The 23,260-nt window shown below is 31.0% G+C and overlaps 1 protein-coding gene across 1 annotated transcript in view; it reads left to right on the forward strand.

The window, feature by feature from the left end:
• The first annotated feature begins 3,400 nt into the window (after positions 1-3,400).
• Positions 3,401-23,260, forward strand: part of LOC147078872 (neurotrimin-like) — a 48,798-nt gene continuing 28,938 nt past the window's right edge. Inside the window, exons 1-2 of the mRNA XM_085955269.1 lie at positions 3,401-3,515; positions 4,283-4,380. Of these exons, the coding sequence (XP_085811395.1) occupies positions 3,401-3,515; positions 4,283-4,380 (213 nt within the window). The remainder of the gene's footprint in view (positions 3,516-4,282; positions 4,381-23,260) is intronic.

Here is a 23,260-nt window from a genome sequence, read left to right on the forward strand (position 1 = left end):
TTGGGAAAAGGAAAAAGTCACTGGGGGCTAAATCTGGCGAATACGGTGGGTGGTCGACCAATTCGAACTTCAATTCTTCAATTTTAGCCATTGATCGTAAACATGTGTGAACACGGGCATTGTCCTGATGAAAGAGGATTTTTTTCCTGTTTAAATGAGGCCGTTTTTCTTCAATTTTGTTTTTTAGCTGGTCCAATAAAGATGCATAATAATCCCCTGTTATTGTTTTTCCTTTTTCCAAATAGTCAACGAAAATAATTCCACGTGCATCCCAAAATACAGTAGCCATAACCTTACCAGCTGATTTTACGGTTTTCGCCTTCTTTGGACATGGTTTGCCTTTCGCAATCCACTGCTTTGACTGTTCTTTCGTCTCGGGAGTATAGTGGTGTATCCATGTCTCATCTACAGTCACAAAGCGACGAAAAAATTCATCCGGATTGCGTTGCATGAGCGACAACAGGGCTTTAGAGGCCACCACCCTATTGCGTTTATTGTCGACTGTGAGCAAACGCGGCACCCATCTTGCAGAAATATTTTTCATGCCCAATTTGTCATGTAAAATAGAAATGACGCTACCTTTTGAGATCCCTGTAACCTCAATTATCTCACTCAACTTTAATCTTCGGTCATTTAACACCATATCGTGGATTTTATTGATCATTTCTGGTGTAGTCACCTCTACAGGACGTCCTGAGCGTGGTTCATCCTTTGTTGATGTACGACCACGTTTAAATTCATTTAACCAGTTATAAATAGTTGCAAGTGAAGGAGCAGATATGCCGTGAACTAAATCCAACTCATTTTTTATTTCCTTTGCTGTTAACCCTTTTATATTAAAATGTTTAATAACAGCTCTTAACTCAATTTTCTCCATTTTCCATTTTTCCATTTTCCACAAGCAAATTTTTTTTTTAAATGTACGAGAAACACACAACAACCCGACCAATCTGATTGAAACTTCGCAGCATACTGAATCGGTAGTGCCGCTGCATGAAAACAAACCGCTTACAGTACTAGTCGCGCCACCTGTCGGCTTTTCTAAGGACTTATTGACCCACCCTCGTATTTTTGGCATCTTATTACGTAACTATAGAAATTAAAAAAATATTCGTTAAATACTTTTCATGGTGCCAAATTCATTCCAAGAGACATTCCCCGAATTGAGTTGAAGTAAAATTGGGCCTTTTAAAATGGCATCAAATTTGAATACGAATGCTGTGCGACTCTTTAACAGAGTAAGCAAATAATAACATCGTCTGAAAAGTAACACGAAGCCAAATTACCTTAGCGTTTGTTAAACTTGACGTCGCTGCCAAAAAGCATTAGATTTTCCACTTGCTTTTTCGTATTTGAGAATAATTTTCATAAATAACGTCTATTAGTTTGATAATACTGAAGAGTTGCCAAAGTGATTTCAATATTTAACATTAAACAACCTGATGACATAATACACAGTGACGATAAACTGAATTACTTTAACATTTATTTTCAAAAACTAGCTAAGTATTATAAACCTGGTAAAATAATAATACCACATAAATTAGATATCCAATAAGCTTCATGTAAGAGCAGTCGAAAATAATAGTGGTAACGAAATTCAATTTACCTAAAGTAATTCGTGCGCAGTATAAGAAATTGCAGTCTGCGCAATTTCAAAGTTTAATTATTCCAATATTGTAAATATATTATAAATTAATTATAATATGGGGTGGCGCAACAAGAATTGCAATATTTTCCGCCATTTTTAAGCTGTCAAACGTATAATATTTATAATGAAAATACATCATAATAATATATAATATTATATTATATAACCTATCGTTCATCGTTCAATAATTCAACAGTTAAACATTTTCAGACGTTCGTCACAACGATTTTTGCAAAACGTTTTGGGTTTAAGAACATATTATTATAACATTTCATTGGTTCAAGAATAATAAAGCCCATCAAATCTATCATTCGTAAACTGCTGCATGGAATTCATTGAAGAATCAAGAATATCTATCTTAGAAGACTTATCTTTGGTATTTAAAAAAAAACATAGGTAGCTGTTTGACATTAATTTTTACATAAAGAGTTAAAACTCTTGATTTATGGAGGCAAGTAGTTGAAAGATTACCGGATAATTCAAAATGGTAAAATCCATATTATGTAGTAGAATGTTGTTACCTACATTGCCAAATTATTTTTAATATTAATCGAGGGTTTACGCTCTCTAGTGGGTCTATTCTATACTTATCGAACACTAAAGTGATGAATAGTATCAAACTTGGGGTAGGTTTGTATCAAAATATTAGCACTTATTGTAACAATTACACGAAGTTGGTTTTTATTGTTGCAATAAGTGCTATATTTTAACAGCAGCAAGATAGGTGCTGTTAAAATATAGCACCTATTGCAACAATAAAAACCAACTTCGTGTAATTGTTACAATAAGTGCTAATATTTTGATACAAACCTACCCTAAGTTTGATAATATTTACCACTTTATCACTTTAGCGGTCAATAAGTATAGAATAGACCCACTGTTATTTTTTATAATGGCCCATGTTTTTAGAGTCCCTATCCTTTCTTCTTTATACACACACTAATGCATTTGTTTCATTATCTCAAAAAGTAGTTCGACGACAGTCGTGTTTTTATGTTTATTACATACATTTTATCTGTAAATCGTTCAGGGGAACTTTTAATTATTGAAGATTTTAGATCGACGGGATCATTAACAATAAAATTAGTTTTTAAGGCAATTGTGAAGTTTGGAGTACCAAACCGTCTCTATAATCTAATATAATGAATTTTTAGTGAATTTGCATATACGTACTGAATTTAGTATCTCTACTACCCGACTATATTGAAAATATGATGAAATGTGTTTTAAGTCGGAGAGAAATACGAGACAGAAAATTTAAATTTTCTTTTAATAATAATTATAGAATATAAAATTAATTTAATAAGTTAAGTCTACCAGATATTATATCATAAATTTTAAATCAATATTGTAATTCATTTTTTTAATAATAAGTAATGGAGTATGACATGTTTAATAATACCTTATTTATTTATATAGTATAGATTCGCAAAATTTATAGCATACATCTGTTCTGCAAATAATTGACACGTGAACCCCTAAAGAACCGCGACCTCTGCTCTAAAAGTTAAGCCTCTTTGCACTGCGTCACCTTACTGAGAGTGTCGTATAAGTTTCTGCGAAAACTTTCCTCAAACTAACTTGTACAACTTCACAGTGCAGGCCAATGTATGTATTACTACAATATTAAGATCTAATAATACGCATACACTTATTTATATCACCTAATAATTATTATTAAAATAGTTCTTTTATGCATGTATTTAGAATAAAGATGTCGGCACTTTTTATAGTGGACTCTATTTTAGGATGATTGTAGATGTGGATGCTGGGGGAGAGCGGTTTAAACGGAAGTCAATCCAAGGACTAGCCTTGATGTTGTTCAGGTATCTGGCTGGAGCAGGTCTTAGGAGGATTGTTATTGGTATTAACTTAATTGTAATTCTTCGTTTTATATTTTAATATTACAATCCTGTCATTAAAAAACACTATATTGATTATTGTTACAATTTATTTATTTTGAGGCCTATCTTGGAGTAAAAAGGATAGTATTATCAATTTCTGATTATTGGGTCGTGGCTTTCTCGCGGTTGGTTGAATTTGAAATGTGGTTTTTTAGTCGATTTGTATTTCGACTCAACAAACGTATTTAAACAAATGACAAACTACAAAACCTTTAAAATAATTCGCTGTGTACTAATGTGTACATTGGTTCTTTGTCAATGGTAGCCAAGTTGGTAGAATGCACGTCCATGTAACCGTTGGTTTGATTTAGGATCTGGGCAAAAATAACATAATCTTTTGTTACTAGTCCATTGAGTACAAACAAGGAATCAAAAGGTCGGACGAATGACTATCAACATCAACCATTCATCGTAAGCCAATATAACCTTCTTTTTATGATGACTCAGAAATATTTTTTTTTAATTCACTCATTTTACTCATTTTACAATAAAATTGTAAAAATATGCATAGTTTTACTGTAAGGTAAAAATTGATTTGAATGTTGTGATATTACAATTTTATGGAAAAATAAAAATTTAGTAAAATAATATAAATTTTTCAGAAAATATAATTTATAAATGTAATATGGTTGAATAGGCCTGTAAATTTGGATATTGTACGCCGAGTCATGCGGGAATAAGTCAATACATTATCATTAAGAGTATCTGTTTGCTTGTCTATTTCCAGCGGAGCCAAAGTTTGGGGCACCAATAACGAATGTGACAGTGCCCGTTGGGAGAGAGGCTGTACTTTCCTGTGTCGTCTCCGACTTATCTACATATAAGGTTTGTATTTATTTTCACAAAAATCTATTAGTACAATATATTAGGCCATTGAGATGAACAGATAGATTATAATATAATAGTCTGCAGAGCTTTTTGTAAATCTATTTATAATTGTTTAAATAATGCAAATAAGTATGTGCTTGCGTTGGATGAGCTTATGAAATCATAGGTATGTGTTCGAATTAGTCAAACAAATTATCACTTTCAATTGTAATATTTATCTGAGCTTAAAGTTTGGACCTTTGAACAAGTGGCTAAAAAACAAACAAACAAAAAATCAAATAGGATTGTAAAGAAAATTCTTCTAGTTATACAAACTCATCAATTCGTAATTTTTCTTTGTTAGGTAGATACAGTTTCGAAAAAAATATATACTATTTATATTTTAATATACAATGTCACTTTGTATTAAAACTACACAATTTACCTACTCTAATATAGATGACACTATAAAAAGTACTTTAAACAATATACTAAAATATGGAAACGAACCTGGAAACAATTTTCTAAGCTTGGATGAAAATGGGATAGCAATAATTGACAAGATTTAAGAATTTAACATTCTTTATTGAAAATACATTAATTTAAAATACCTTAAATATATTATTGATTAACTGAATAAAACGCCATTTTTTTAGAATTTATTCCACTTTTATTATTTAATAAATTTGGAACGCTTTTGTCCGCCTCAAAGGGACATTTTCAACTGAAAACTTAAAAATGTCCCACGAAACCGGTCCAAATTTATTAAAAATAATAAAAGTGGAATAAGTACTACAAAAATATTGCGTTTTATAAAATATCCATTAATACAAAGCAGTTCCACCATGAATTGATAGTTAACACAATAAAAGAAACCTAAAATATATATAGAAAAGCACATAAGTGCGAATCCAATGTACCTATGCGTGTTCGAGTTTTCAAAAATTTTCTTCTAACATGTGAAGACTAGTATATGACGTGCTTTAAAATTATGCATCATTGATTATTGATTACACCTTCTGAAGATATTATATTCTGCCTCTGCAGTGATTGTGGTATCAGATATTAACTGACTGATATAACATTTAATTAGTAATTATTCATATTGAGTTATATCCAATATACCCACCATATAATAATATTTACATAATACAATACAAATAAATGTATAGTCCAGCAGAAGATGAAATCGAAAGTTAGAGCTTTTTATTTTTTGATCCACGGCATATTGCCAGTAGACCAAGCTTTTTTTTAATTAAAAATTCCTTCATACTGCATACTGCGGAGTTTTGTATAATATTCTGCAACCTTGGAGCATAAATAAGAATTTAGTTTTTTTTATATACACCACCGCCCTATACTGCCGTACTAAGCACAGAGGCCGTAACTGACGTATTTGGGTATTTTCATGTTTTTAGATATTTGGATTCTGCAGAGTTTTTGTATAAGATCGGTGAATAAATCCAAGCCGTAACTGCTATAGTTACAGAGAAATCAAGGGTTTTAATAGCCGTATCTACGGAGTTTGAGAAATAAACTCGATAAATACTAAGCGATTTGGTTGTAACTATCATTTACTAAGGCATATTAGCCGTATCTGACATATATATGGCTAATATCAATACATAATAATAATAATAATAATAACATAAATCAAATTTTCAAGGTATGTAAACAAATCTTAAACCAAAATTAACTATTATAGGCAAATAAAATAAATAAAAAGTTCCCCAGTATTAGCAGGAAAAGTAAAATAATATGAAAGCTCAGATCTCCCACTTGCCTAAAATGCAGATACGGCCTCTGTGCTTAGTACGGCAGTATAGAACTGCTAACAAAAACCACTGACTACAATTAATATGTAGCTACCAATATTTAACTGCCAAAAATATTTTGGAAAATTTAGTTAATTAAGTTTTCTAAGCATCACTTAAGCAATTTTTGACTAATTCATAGTTTTAATATTTTTTTTATCTATTTTAAAAAACATCGATTTTTATAAAAAATATAAATGTGTATAACTTGAAATCCTTTTTATTTACAACGTTTAAGGAATGTCCAGGATCGTGGTTTGAAAATGCAATAAAAGCTCTATTTTGACCTACGCTGAGCACGTCCGCCCTTAAAATAAAAAATATTTTTCTTTTAATGTTTTCAGATACATATTTATTAATTAATACAGTTGAAATTGTAAATTACCAAAAAAAAATCTCAAATTGCAAGCTTTGTATTCATGTTTTCTATATTTTAATATAATCTATGTTTTCTTAATTACTAGTATTGGAATGCAAATGATGCATTTATATGACATATTTTTGTTATTGCATGAAATCACATCAAATCATGGCTTTAATTTATAGTAAAACGAACAATAGTTACTTCCTGGACAAAGATTTCCCGATATTAAACCCAATCAGTAACCATCCAGGCTATAATTCGTATAAAAAATCTATATAACTAACTCCTTCTACTTGAGATATTTGTAGATTAAATATTAAATGACAACATTTAAAATTTGTTATTCATGAAACTTTGCTATACATTTTTTTAGCGCTGGTGAAATTTAACAAGGAACTTCATTCTTATACGACGGGTTATTATCCGAGGTTTTTTTTGAATGGTTAATATCCCGGGATTGTTCTAAAACCATCTACAGGATGTCGCTTCAGAAGTTAGTAGATGCACTACTATTTTTCTTGATGAATATGCATTATTATGAGTATACCATTCATGAAAATATGTGTTTAAGTTTTGCGCGTAAGAACTTGAAGGTTCGATCGTAACAAAATCTTCATTTTACTAAATCGTGTTGAGTACATCTTGCCATGGCTTAAATGAGATACAATCTTAATTAAATAAAAAAAGCTGCAACCTCATATCATGTTAATTTCATACTGATGATTGTGTTATCTACAACAATGACGTATTTATGATTATGTCTTTTACATGCCCTCGTAGGCCAGTGCGTAATTTACTATCCGTTCATTTGAAGGCTCTAGATTTAATTTCATGTGAGGTCACAATATATTTATGGGATTTTCTCAAAGTCCGACTGTTTCATTGTTTCACTTCTACCACTAAATGACAGTTTCACTACACTTCTGTCAATTACCTCCATGGTCTTTTGCTGTGTTAAATATGTTTAATAAACATTTTACTTATAAAAATGTAGGTACATAGAAATGGTTGCTGGCTCATTTATAAGGTTAGTGTTTTCTTAATTGAGTTAGCATTTACTTGGTAGAATTGAAACACCATAGTCTTGATAATGGTGTTACAACAGAAATAGCTATCGGCAAACCTTTTTTAAAAAACCTGTAGAATTTAATATTAATTATATTTTCATTTCTGTTAGTGTTTTCATTCAATTTCTGTATAAGTCATGTTGTTTTACAAAATTTATATTAATGATGTAATGTAGGTTTGTGGATCATTAATACAAATTGTAGATTTCTCTTTATAGTGATGTTTACTATTTATGTATATTTTAACCGTAAAATTTCTTAGAAATCTTCCATATTATTACAAAATACAAAATCGCTTACTGGAATATAAAGCTCGTATTCCACTGAGATGTTAATTAATTTTCATTAATTAATTAACCATAGCTAACTCTTCTGAAAATACAATACATTTATTTATATTCATATCGTTCAGCAAATGTAATTGAGTTGTAAATTTTCGCGAGAAATTATTATTCACATAAAGCAATGTTGGATTTTATTATCATTATAATAACAATGGTGTAACGATGTGATATTTATTTTTCATTATGAAAGTAAACCTCCCCATTGAGTTTCTTGTCACCGCGACAGTCTTGTGGGATACATTGCTTAGTTTTACGCACCACAAACACGTTTGTGACCAAACTACTCTATCTTAATATGCATACATTATAATATTTTACATGGTATGGTTGTAACTACATTTAAATTTGTTTCTCTTTATCAAACAAGTTTAATGTCAGCGAATATCAACGAGGCGCTTATATTTAACCAATTTATAAATAATACATACTGCCAAAAGTTGGTAAGTCTCGAAATCTTGTTATGGAGCTATTGTTTTTTTAAGTTTGACATGCCCTTTAAAATCAGGCATAATGCTAATTTCTTTGTGCGTTATGTGGTTATTTTTATGTATCTTGGTTATTTTTTATCGTATTTATTGATATCTAGATTTCACTTCATCATAGCATAATATCTTGAAAATTGCTTCTGTAACTAGCCCGAAACGTCGAGGAAAGAAGAAAGAAGTACACATGGTGAAAACCTTGAAATCTATAAATACGATAAAAATAACCCTGAATGCCTCAATCATTATAATATAATATTAATTCGCAGATATTTGTTATTTTATTAATTTATAGTGAAATGTTATACATGTTTTAATGGAAATTTTTAAAATATTGAGATAAGAATCAACAAAAATATAGTACCCACGATATAGTTTGTCACTTAGACGTATATAATATCACGAATATTTCCTACCATGGATTTCCTAAATAGCATAATTCATGGGTTACTGCCGAAAGTCTCGAAATCTTGTTATGGAGTTATTGCAATTTGAAGTTTTACATGCCCTCTAAAATTAGGCATAATGCTAATTCATTTGTGTGTTATGTGCATGTTCTATATCTTGGATGACGTTGATTTTTTTCTAGCTTACACATATAGACACATAATTTGTTGTTAACTCTATATTATTATCGACTTACCAACTTTAAGCAATAACCCCACAATTTGTAATACATAATTATCAATGGCGTATTGTCCACTGTTCATGAGGAGCATCTCCATAAATCTATACTACTCTAAACATAGAATATAACTTTGATGCTATTGTCATATTTTTATTGCATGTAATTTGCTGAAACGAATGTAATATTTCTCGTTTACAATGAAAGAATCTATAGATATAGATAATCAACAAATATAGTATCTTATTTTTTACGTCCATAATAATATCGTGGGGCTGCTGCCAAAAGTTGGTAAGTCGATAATTATTTACGTATTTCGATTTTACAACGTATTATGTGTTCATATTATATAAATATGTATGCTAGAAAAAACATTAAAGGTCATCCGATAATATAAAACATTCACATAAAGCACAAATAAATTAGTATCATGCCTGATTTTAGAAGGAATGTAAATTGTCAAATTGCAATTACTCCATAACATGATTTCGAGACTTACCAACTTCCGGCAGTAACCCCGCGATGTTATATCGGAAAATCCGTGGTAGGAAAGCTATGATGATATTCGTTTGCGCAAAGTGACAAGTTATTGTACATATTGTATAACATTTCATTATAAATTAAAACAACAATAATAATTTGTGAATAATTAATTTTATATCATTTTTGAGACTTTCACAGTTATTTTTATCAAATTGATAGATTTTTAGGTTTTCACGTGTGTACGTCTTCCTTCTTTCCTCGACGTTTCGGGCTAGTTACAAAAGTCATTCTCAAGATATAACATATTATGATAAAGTGTAGTGTAGGTGTATGAATATTTGTCCAATAATCATTCGAATTGACTCTATTTATATCGAAGAAAGAAGGAATAAGTACAAACGGTGAAAACCCAGAAATCTATAAATACAAAAATTAATGTTATTTATCGTAAGTGCGTATTTTGATGTTGTATTTTACATCTCGATTACAATGAATGGTTATTATAACTTCTTAGTCTACAGTCTATGTGAGTAACCGGATAGCTGTCGTTCATTATTATAAATGTATTATCATGTTGATATCTATGAATAGATTCTGAGCAAAAATGAACATTGCCAATTATTCAACCGCTAAATATGATATTTTAATACGTACGCCGGGGTTGATAAAAAAGTTTTATAATAAAATTAGTTGATTTTTGTAAAACATTGTTTCATTTAAAAGCTTCACTTTTGGCCATCAAAAAATAGTTATTGATTGCAGCAATACTGTCCTGATTTTTTCTATTGATCCAAACCAAGTGGATTATAGTGAATGAGAAACTTAGTCGATGTTCAATAATTCAAGTAATTTTACCATTGAAACGGGTGATTTGTCACACAGCGCGTTTTGGTAAAAGAAAACATTTTTGTGCACCATATTCTGTCGCCATTTTTCCGTCAACTCATATTTTAAACAACTCAATGATGTCACATAAAAACCTTTGTTATTGTTTTATATTTCGTCATATTGTTATGAATTATGATATTTTTTTGATTACGAATAAACATCGCCCAACAATGCACTAAAATATTCATTTAAGTATATTATTGGTATATATTCAACAATACGCATCACGTCAGACAGAAATTTTGATAAAAGTCGATTAAAAATAATAATTTTCAGCATTGATTCTTCTTTAGGAATTGTTGTCATCTCATAAAAATTTAACAAACTTTTCAAACTATCCTAATATAGGTAATGGAATATTTTAAGAACAAGTAAGAACATCAAAATACTCGTAACAAGAAAACACAATATATTATAATGTTACATATAAGACTAATTATGATATAAGGAATCAAGGACACAAGAAATATAGCCAAATGTGTGTTTGAAAGTCTAGAAATGATGAAACTTTAATTCATCTAAAACCTTCAGAGATAACATTAGAAAATCATAATTTTCTGAGAATTTTCTAATGTTAATGTATTCTCATATTCCTCCTCACGTAGGTGGAATATATCAATACCCGAAGCAATTTCGTTGAACATAGTTATCACCCTCCCAATTGGCATTACCAGTGGCAGGTTGGTTCTGCACCTTTGGAGAATAAACAACTGATGCTCTCCATTTCTAAGATAGTTATCAGAGACACACAGGTCAACACTGCCCAGAATGGCAGAGTTTTCATTTATACCTCGTATAAGTCATAAAAAATACGTTGCTAAATAAACATGTCTTCTAAATTGCAGACTGCAGTGTGTAAGCATATTATCTAAGAGAAAGTCAGTTGGATAAAGCCACAGATAGTATCCATACAACCTCAAGTAAATGAGTCTCAAGAATTTCTTCTGAACCCTCTCTACCATGGCCTTATGGCCATACTTCAACTGATGCGGTGCCCAAACAACTGACCCACTCTCAAGTCTGCTTTGAACTAAAGAATTAAATAAAAGTTTTAATACCGTAACATCCGAAAAGACCCGGGAAGTACGCATGACAAAGCTCAACATTTTAAGCGCCTTGTTACAAATGTTAACTATATGGTTAATAAATGTCAGTTTACTCTCAAACGTAATGTCAAAATCCCTTACAGATGATATTCGTGACAGAACTCTGCAATTCATCGAGTATTGGAAAAACAACACTTTTGAGGCTCTGGTAAATGACAAAAGATTCCATTTATCAATATTGAATTCTAGTTTGTTACGCCTGCTCCAATCCAATATATTATCTATAGCAAGTTGGAGCTGACAATAATCGTCCAAGGTGACAACTTCGAAAAAGAGTTTCAAGTCATCAGCGAATAATAAAAACATAGCATTTTTTATTACCAATGCTATGTCATTTATAAAAATCGTGAACAGCAACGGCCCTAAGTTTGAGCCCTGAGGGATACCAGAAAATGTGTAAAAGGTCTGTGACTGATAAAGGCCGTACGATACGTATTGTTGACGGTTTCTAAAATAATTATACCCTTCTAGAGGTGGCAATAGTATTGTAGAACACAGCGGATCTAAACTGTGAAGTATTCTCTTTAGTATTGGGTAATATCAATTACTCATACTGATATGAGGCGGAGAAGATAGACATTGGCACATCTTACATTTATTTGGTTAACTAAAGGTATGGTTTCAACAAATTTTAAGGCTTTAACAATACTATATGGAAAGTAACGGGAAAGAACTACATTTATTGTATCCCTAGTAATCATAATGGCTGTAAAACTTTAGAATATTTACCGAAATTATAGCGTTTTATGTTGACAACTGTTTTTAGTTAGAAACTTATTGTCAAAACAGTCCATAGATAACTAAAGTTAACTTTCTAAACAGTACTCTCGGGTAAAATATGTTGCCAGAGTTAATGAATATTAATAATACACCATATTATATTTTGTACACTTGTTGAAATAATTTATATAACTCCATCTGCAAATATGCTACTTTTATAAAAAAAGTTAGTTAGATTCTCTGATTTATAAAGCAATTTATATTATTTCCTAAAATTAAGTTACTGAAAAAGCTTTATTTTCAGTAAATATTACTAGTATGTTTTTCTTGTAATTCAGTCACTGTCAACCTTGTCTTTATCGTCATTACTGATAATAGTGATCACTCTGGAACAGGTACGCCATATAATGGTTACTCCATCTAATTTGTGGTCAATCTCTACTGCCCTTTTATAGGATATAATCCGAAACAACTAAACTTTTGAAGCTTACAACTCCATTTTAACAGGAATTGAATAATAAGATGCAAACCAAGTCATAAACGCCAGTCTTTCGCAGATGCTCTGTGTTCCATCCACAATACCATCAGTAGTATTCACCAGTACAGCATCTTAAATCTGTTGATATTTTTTTTACTAGATATACCATTTTTTAATTGTCATAAAATATCCCGTAAAACGTGGCCGACGCAGATGCATGAATAAATTCAATCATTATGAAATTTAAAATAATCATTTATGGTATACTAAGGCCCTCCTCCCACAGAGCAACTGAAGTCCAACGGAACTGAAACTCAAATTCCAACCAGTATCTAGCCAATGTATTTCAATCGCTGTCTCTGAAGTTTCCAGTCACCGTAAAACAGTGGTACCAACATCATTAGATTCGGGGAAAAATCATATTTTTTACCAAAATTGGTAGCAATGCAAACAAGTGTCATGCTATAAAAACCATTAACAACCCAAGACGTCAAAAGTAGAAGATAAGCAAAATTGAAATAACCTACCTAATTGTATTCGAGTAAACGCAGCAGCGTGCGTGTTGTCGGTTTTTGTACAAAACAGCTGATGGCCTAGTTTGACAGTTTGAGGTTATGTGATTTTTATTTCAAGTGGCTTCATTAGCGCCGTATGCAAAGCATTACATTGGTCAGTTTATGAGTACCATCACCAACCAGTTCCGCCAAATTTCAGTTGCGCCGTGGGAGGAGGGCCTAAATCTAAGATAAACATACTTTTTATCATCAATTTCATGCTAGAGTAACTATTGATTGAATACTTATTGTATTTTTATAGTGCAAGCATAGAGTTTTTTAGTCATATTTTTTAAATTAACTATAAAGTTATAGATCAACCAAATAAAAAAATACCACTGGAATAACGTACAAATGTCAAATAATTAATGAATCCAAAAATGACATAGTGAGTTTTACATAAACATAATATTGTAAGATTAATACTATTATTTATTTTTATGTCTGGACGTATTTTTATTTGACTGATGTTTCCACTTGAGGCATTGGAGATAATGGCCCCACCAAACCACACCCAGTCTTAATCGGGCGTCTTAAGGGACTCTACATTTGAGTGTAGACATCCGTATTTTTTATACCTTAGAATATCTCAGGAGCAGTTACCCATGACTTAGGTCGCCATGCAATCAAGTGAACTTTAATTTTAAGCTACATTAAAAAAAATGGTAAATTACAAAAGTTATTACAAAACTGCAAACAATATAAGTAAAAAGATCTTCTCGTTGACAGTATTAGAGCAGTAAGACAAGTAGTAAAATCACCCCAAACGCATATATTATTTCCACACGTTGAATCCAAGGTGTTAATAATTATTCACCTGCGCGCGCGTGTTTCTTATCAGATAAGCTCTCACGAGGGGACCGACAAATTCACAATTAGCGGAATACCTAATTCTATTTCATAAAACCAAACTGTTTACTTTAGCACCCCCGTCTGAATCCACTAGGAGTACATTGGAATTATATGTAAGCGAAGGGTATAATTAAAGCTGTGACATACGCAACCTTAATTTCATATCAATGATACATTATTCACGTATAACTAATGAATACATAGTTTATTTTGATACAGATGTTATAGTAGTTAACAAACAGTAATAATGATATTATACAAAACGAAATTAGTAAAACATCCAATACTTTACTATATACCTATAACGGGTTCTCTAAAATTTATTTTCCAAGGACACACAGAGATAATAAGATAAGTCTTATTAATATTTAATAAAATGGATGTCATAATAATTGTTACGTTTCAAACGGTTTTCTTCTTCTTATTGTGCTATTCCCTAGCGGAGGTCGGCCACCATCAGGCGATCTTCTATTTGTCGTCTGATACCTGAAACAGTTCAGTGGACCTGCCTTCGTACCAATCACGGAGATTCTTAAGTCACGAAATGAGGCGGCGTCCTTTGCTACGCTTACCATTGATCTTTTCTTGAATGTCAAGTTGGGGAAAGCTATACTTTTGTCCTCTCATAATGTGGCCGGGGTACTGTAGTTTCCTGGTTTTGATACCATGCAAAACTTCTCGGTACTTCACCATTCGATTGAGAACTTCAACATTTGTCACCCGGTCAGTCCAAGGAATTTTGAGTATGTATCTATACAGCCATATCTCGAAAGCTTCAACTCTCCGTGACATCTCTTGGCCTAGCGCCCTCCATACCGTAGAAAAGAACTGAGAGAACATAACAACGTACCAAATAATGCAGTTTCACACCTGGGTTAAAGTCTCAATTGTAAGGAGGCGTCTCATTTTGAGAAAAGCGCTTCTTGCGATCTCAAATCTAGTTTTTATTTCCTGAGACTGGTCCCATTTCTCATTGACCCATGTACCTAAATATTTATAATGGGTCACACGGTTTTAATGTATTCAAAAATGTCATAAAACCCTTTTTTTGATAGTCGGAACCTTCCGTGGTAATCTTGTCAAAATAATTGAAACAAGTTTTAATCACTCTTTCTTTTATTCAACGAATAATTCACATGATTTAAGAATGTTACATTCTTTTTATTGAACTTACATAATTTTAAAAACACTTCTGATAAAATCTATAAACAATAGATACCCAGCAGGAAACGAACCTGCATCTCTTGGGATTCGCGCCCATGCACTCAGAATTGCGACAAATTTTAACAAAGGCTCTTACAATACTCTCTGAAACACTTTCCAAATTGAGTAACTATTGGCAATTGGCTTTTGTATTTTGAATCAAAGTAGGTATTACTTATTTTAATTACTAACCGACCTCAAGGATCACTCCAAATTTTTTTTTTGTTGAAACTTACTTGAATTTGCCAATATTTTTTAACAACAGTTTGGCGTTAGGTTAGGTACTGTTTTTATATGAGACATAATTCACACATCGTTCTAAATTTTCACGGCTTATAAGAAATGTTGACTAAATTTTCATATGTTATACCTAGTTGTTTTATAAATTGAAGAAATTTTTTTTTAAAAGAGTTTTAAATTACAACTGACAGCATTACTTTTTTTACTTGACTATTTATCATAAGAATGAAAAGATAAAACGATGTTAGTTAAAAAATATTATTTATTCTTAATATAATTTAAGGGCGAAATAAAAAAAAATCGGTTCGGTACATGTTCAAACACGCGCGTTAACATCATTTTACTCCCTATTTCAATTATAGTTTGTCAATTTATGGCTACGGCCGTATGTTGTAGCTTAACCACTGGGGAATGCCAAAAGAAATGGCGTATTTCAAAAAAACACCTCCTTATTCTTAGGTCAATAATTATTATAAAGCAATTATTATTCGTAGAATTTTTATCACACTTGAATTGTGAAAGCTTATAATGAGTATCTTTAGAATTATTTTCAAATGTGTTAATCTTGCCCATTTTTTGAATAATAAAATGCCTAATTCTTGTCAAATTTGGTATCACAGAGATTATCAATATAATTTTTATTGTAAATATTTCACTATAATAGTGTCGACATAAATTATACTGATGGTTTTATAAATGCGTTTAAAAATTAATAAATGTGAAAAAATTTAACAACACTGCACACATTTATGTACTGAAATATGACTATATTCTAAAAAATTAGAGCGAGAGGTTTAAAAGAATACTATTTTATGTATTAAAGATACTTTATGCAGTCATCAAATGTTTAAAATAAATATAAAGGATAATAAGGATTCAAAATTATATAAATAGATTATCTACAACGTTTAAGGCATATCCAGGATCATGATTTGAAAATAGAACAAAAGCTCCATTTTGACCTACGCTAAGCATGTCCCCCCTTAAGGGGGGACATGCTCGTCGAAGGTCAAAATTGAGTTTTTATTGTATTTTCAAACCATGATCCTGGACACTCCTTAAACGTTGTAGATGATCTATTTATATAATTTTGAAGCCTTATTATCCTTTATAGTTATTTTAAACATTTGATGACTGCATGAAGTATTTTTGTTACATAAAATAGTATTCTTTTAAACCTCTCGCTCTAATGTTTTAGAATATAGTCATATTTCGGTACATAACTGTGCAGTGGTGTTATGATTTTTTACATTTATTAATTTTTAAACGCATTTATAAAACCATTAGCATAATTTATTATGAGATAATTTTTGTAAAATATTCACGATAAAAAATTATATTGATAATCTCTGTGATCCCAAATTTGACAAGAATTAGGCATTTTATTATTCAAAAAATCGGCAAGATTAACACATTTGAAGATAATTCTAAAGATACTTATTATAAGCTATGTCTTTGACCATTCAAGTGTGATAAACATCTTATGAATAATGATTGCTTTATAATAATTATTGACCTAAGAATAAGGTAGTGTTTTTTTGAAATACGCCATTTCTTTTGTCATTCCCCAGTGGTTAAGCTACAACATACGGCCGTAGCCATAAATCGACAAACTATATTTGAAGTAGGGAGTAAAATGATATTGACGCGCGTGTTTGAACATGTACCGTTTAAAAAAAAATAAAAAAAAATTCGGTTAGGTACATGTTCAAACACGCGCGTTAACATAATTTTACTCCCTACTTTAATTATAGTTTGTCATTTTATGGCTACGCCCGTATGTTGTAGCTTAACCACTAGGGAATGACAAAAGAAATGGCGTATTTCAAAAAAACACTACCTTATTCTTAGGTCAATAATTATTATAAAGCAATCATTATTCATAAGATTTTTATCACACTTTAATGGTCAAAGACATAGCTTATAATAAGTATCTTTAAAATCATCTTCAAATGTGTTAATCTTACCGATTTTTTGAATAATAAAATGCCTAATTCTTGTCAAATTTGGGATCACAGAGATTATCAAAATAATTTTTTATCGTGAATATTTTACAAAAATTATCTCGTAATAAATTATACTCATGGTTTTATAAATGCATTTAAAAATTAATAAATGTAGAAAATCTTAACACCACTGCACAGTTATGTACCGAAATATGACTATATTCTAAAACATTAGAGCGAGAGGTTTAAAAGAATACTATTTTATGTAACAAAAATACTTCATGCAGTCATCAAATGTTTAAAATAACTATAAAGGATAATAAGGCTTCAAAATTATATAAATAGATCATCTACAACGTTTAAGGAGTGTCCAGGATCATGGTTTGAAAATACAATAAAAACTTAATTTTGACCTTCGACGAGCATGTCCCCCCTTAACAAAACGCATTTTTTTATAATGCTTTTTCCATTTTTATCTAAAATCGGGACCGGATTTGTCTACCTCAGAGGGACATATTTACAATTCACAAGTTTACAGTTGGAAATCTCCCTTAAAATTGGCGTTTGATTAAATTAAATTAATAACACAATGCAATTCCACCATAAATTTAAGACAGTTAACACAATAAAATAAAATAGTATTTATATTTATTTAATATTTATCTGAGGTATCAATTAAAGTTTAAAATACCTTCTTCTGGTCTATGATTATCTGAAGTATAAAATTTTTTCAAAAAATATTTTCGAAAAAGATAATATTATTATATTCAGAATACTTAAGTATTACGTTTTATAGTAATGATTTTTGTAAATAAAATTTATGGAGGTAACTGATTTTGAAACTAGTATTTTCACGTGTCAAATTGTTTTATAACAATATATCTCAATCTGATATGATATCTTACGTGAAATATTTTAATAAAATATAGTATATCAAAAACACTCGGTAACAAAAGTTTTAATCTGGTAACGGATAAGAAAGTTATATGGTTGGTTTTGATACTGTCGTGCAACCCCACGATGCTTTGAAAATTCATATGTCAACATTAAGCGAGACGTATGTGCCATAATAATAAAGTATTTTTTTCCGAATATTTTGCCGGAAATTTTTCTTGTCATATTTATTTATTTCTGAAGCAACCGGTGAACCAAATACCACTTCAAGATATGTTATATATTATTATTATGTTGATAAGCATTATCATCAGAATTAGGGCAACAAGAGGTGGGTCCTGGCCTCCTCTAAAAACTCTCTTCACCTGTTTCTATTAGTCTATTGTAAAATGCGGTAAAACGTTTTTGTATACCTATATGTATTATTAGGGATTGCAATACCGAATAAAATATCAATACCGGTATTTCCGTATTTAATATTGAATCAATACCGGTATTCAATAAAAATATATTATCAAGAAAACGCCCTTTCTCTGACAATTTTCCTCAAAAAACAATATTTTGGCCAGAAACAGTAGTTGCGAGAAAGCGTTTTTTACCTCTTGCTGAATTCATTTCCAAAACCGAAGACCTGAGGTTTTACGCTCAAAGAAATTTAGGAACATAGTTTTTTTCGTTATTATTTCAACACTATCTGATAATTCATATTCTAAAAGTTTCAAATGTTTAGCTAGTCGGGAAGTTAATTAAAAATCGATTGCAAGATTTATACCGGACAAATAAGAATACGAGCTAAGAAAAACGTTGTAAAATGACTTTAATGAATTATCAGATAGTGGTGAAATGATAACGAAAAATGCTATCTTCCTACATTTCTTTTAGCGTAAAACCTCAGGTCTTAGGTTTTGGAAATTAATTCAGCAAGAGGTAAAAAACGCTTTCTCACAATTATTGTTTCTAGGCAAAATATTGTTTTTTGAGGAAAATTGTCAGACAAAGGGCATTTTCTTGATAATATATTATTTTAATTGAATACCGATCGATTCAATATTAATAATATGGAAATACCGTTATTGATATTTTATTCGGTACTGCGTAAACAAAAACGTTCTACCGCATTTTACAATAGACTATTAGAAACAAGTGAAAAGATTTTTTAGAGGAGGCCAGGACCCACATCGTGTTGCCTTAATCCTAATGAATATCGCGCCACTGGGATCAATGTATTCTTATTTTTGTTATAAAGTGGGTCATGAACCACATACGAAGGTACTTAATTTTAGCTTCCAAGCTTGGATATAAATATTATTCTTAATTCAATTATGAATTCGAACGTCGAAAATAGTACTAAGTAATAATACAATAAAGATATTTATATTTACTACATTACTAAAATTAGTAATAAAAATAGTTCTTATTGTTTTTACTATATTCGAGTCCTTATAGTTTTAGTTTTTATTCGGTATGTTGATTATATTATGTAAAAATTATATTATGGCAATTAAAAGACTTCCTAGGTAAGATTTTATAAACCTCAATATGAGGAACTAGACTGCCTCTTAAAAAGTTTCACTCAACTTGGATCGATGAGGACATTTTGGCCAATAAAGAAGTTGATGGCTACATTTTTGTTAAATTTTAGCTTCCTAGTTCAGAGCTACACCACGTCTTTACATTTTTGTAAACCTCTACCAGCCTACATATACTAATAGTGACCGCTTTTCAGTTCGGTATACTAAGTATATATCGATAGCTCAATATTACCGACGATATTAATTATACTATGCACAAGACTTATCGTGGTTGATTTAATACTCGGTTTATTTTTTTCCGGTGAGTTTTTTACTTCACTACAGACCTTAGTTCCAACTTTTTGGATGTATCCTAATAAATAAGCTATTTGAACTGTTTTAAAAAAAATTTCAATGATGACTAACATAATATTATGTATAATAAGTTTTTTTTACACTATGGACATCATGCCAAAATATTAACAATTTTAATCATCAAGTTTATTGGGATTGACTCAAATTTATTTTTTATGTCATTCTTAACAATAATTATTATTGTTATTTTAATTATTTTAATTTCAAAGCTAAATTAAAGCAAGTTTAAGAATGTACCATTCAACATTGAAAATGTATAACTAGTAAGTTAGAGAAAAAAAGAAAAAAATAGTCTTCAGCCCTCCCTTAATAATAACAAAAAGAGTATTTAAATTCCACTTGCTTCTAGATTTTTAATGATATTTTACAAATATTATGTATATTTCTAATGATTTTTAAAATAATTATGCATTCTATGATAATATAAGGTATATCCCTTTAGTGTTCTGACTAAATTGATATATTTGTATGTAAGTATATTTTGAATAGATATCAATTTTTACAATGCAATAAAATATTGTGTAAGACAGCTTTTAATTAATTTTTAATGACGTTTTATTTCTTCTTCTCAAATAATTCAATATTAAATGCAAATCAATTTCAATAAATGTTTAATGAATGTTTAATCATTCCAAAAATGTTTAAAATTAATCAAAATCAAACGTTCCGCTGCTTTGAAATTATTTCACTTAGTTAAGCTGTACGAGAGCTTTTCACGTAGCTTTTTCTCGGCGTCAACGGCCGTCTACGCGTTGCGACACCGAGCCGTGAGCTTTTGACACGACTTGACAAAACCAGGCGAGACGCTGCGACGGCACGATAAGGCGGTGGGATTCGGTTAAATGTCACAATCTCGGGGTGAAGGGTTGCCGAGTGTTTGAGTAGGTGTGTAACATAGCTGGATTGAAATTGGTACGAAATCCTAATGACAGATGCTGCCACCACGTGGGTAGTGCGAACATTTTCGATAAATAGAATAAAAATTCTGAACTTACGTTTATAAAAGTGTATTATAAAAATGAATAATACATCATCACTTTAATTGTATAACTACATAACTTAAATATTGCTGTTTTTTGTACACTACCGAATCAAAAATATTATTATTTACTATTCCACTTAAAGAAATTATCAGATAATATCTAAAATTGTGTAGTACTATATAGTTTAAATATTTTTTACGACCCGGTATTTTGACAACCTGCATTTTAGTTGACATAAAATACACATATGCCATGGATTAGAGTTACTATTTATATCACTATCAGCCAGGATCGCTATTTTTTATTCTTCTTCTTAAGCCATATCTGCCCCTTAGCTGGATCATATCGATTCCATGCGGCGCTTCCAAGAATCCCTGTCGCTCGCCAGTCTTCTTGCATTATTCCAATCAATCCGGCATCCCGCAGCTCCGCTGTATAAACTCAGTTTCAGGATGCCGGAATCCGGTTGACTTGAAGAACAGGTAAGCTAGTTGAAGTTCTCTTCTGGCATTCACAGCATGTGGTCGAGCCAGGTCCAACATTGCCTCTTCACTCTCAGCGTATTGAGATGTTGCTTCGTGCGTTCTCTTATCTCCTCAATAGTGATAAAATTATACCACCGCACTTCCAGGAACCATACACTGCTAGGTAAAGCTTCCTCTAGCTTTAGTTGTCTTTTCTACTCTTATTGTTCCTTGCTCTACATTTCATGAGTTTGTCGATCCAGCGGGTTTTCGGAAGTCACTGTTATCGTTCAGTGACAATTTGATCCCACTGTATGACTACATTTTTTTTTAACTCGCAATTGTCTGTTGTCTGAGCAATATAAGCGTACGGAGAGCGGGACACTCCCGACTCCCCTTGCGACTCTTCAAATTAAAGTCACTTTGATAATTGCCATTTAAATTAACATCATGCATTTGCACTTCAGTGCAAGGTTGCATCACCAGTCCCGTGCGGCTCTGCTCGGGACAAAATGAGGGCTTAAATTCTTTGATCTGGCACATGTAAGGGTTATGTTAGGCGGCCGCGTATCTACGTGGCTGCATATCGGGTGCGGAGGTGGGAGTTTTACATACCATGTCCGAGCAATATGTCCGAATCATTGCCATTTCAGCAGCTTAACGACCTCTATCACATCGCGTACTTTTGTATTCCTTCTTATCTTTTGGTTTTTGTTGTGTTTTCATGTTATGCCCAATATGCACCTTTCTATGCCATATAGCTTATTTTTAATATATTATTAATTTATCGTGAAAATACATTCAGAAGTAAATATATGGAAGAAGAAGTTGGAATTTTATACCTGATGTTATGTATCATTCAGACGGTTGCGTTGTGTGTGAGATGTGATATGGTTCGGGCACATTTACTGAACACGTCATGTGGGCAGTTTATTAAACTATGTTTTTAGTGTAAAGGTTTACAATAATACTTTTGAATTTAGTATTTAAAAGGGAATAACGAGCTGCTCGTGACGTCTTTATTTTGGAAACTCTAATTGATAACTGTATCGTTTCCATTGCGTTATTGTCTATGCTCTATAAATGAGCATAGACAATAGCATGTCAGTTGTAGGGTTGTATAAAACCTATACATTAGTAGTTGGCCAGGTATTGGAGGATTGTTTTTACTTTAAAATGTTTATAGGAATCAACGATGTATTGGAATATTTAGTGTAACTATAAGGATATAATAAGCTTTATATTAATATACATTTGCTAAATAATACATTAACTTAATATACTTTATTAAATAAAAATGAATGGGTGATATCATGTGCATTGCCCCTGATAATACTGAAAGGTGATTCAGGAAAACAGAAATTGCAATATTAATTTTGACAACTATCCTTTTTGAAAGCTGTTATAATATATAATAAAATAAAAAAGCTCAATAGAATATGTTAATATTATAAAGCTTTGATAATATAAATCCTTTAATAAAAGGTTTACTTTTATATTATACA

This window comes from Rhyacophila brunnea, unplaced genomic scaffold (assembly GCF_057557595.1).
Source record: "Rhyacophila brunnea isolate RB1 unplaced genomic scaffold, BYU_Rbru_1.0 scaffold_10, whole genome shotgun sequence".
Classification (NCBI taxonomy): Eukaryota; Metazoa; Arthropoda; class Insecta; order Trichoptera; family Rhyacophilidae; genus Rhyacophila; species Rhyacophila brunnea.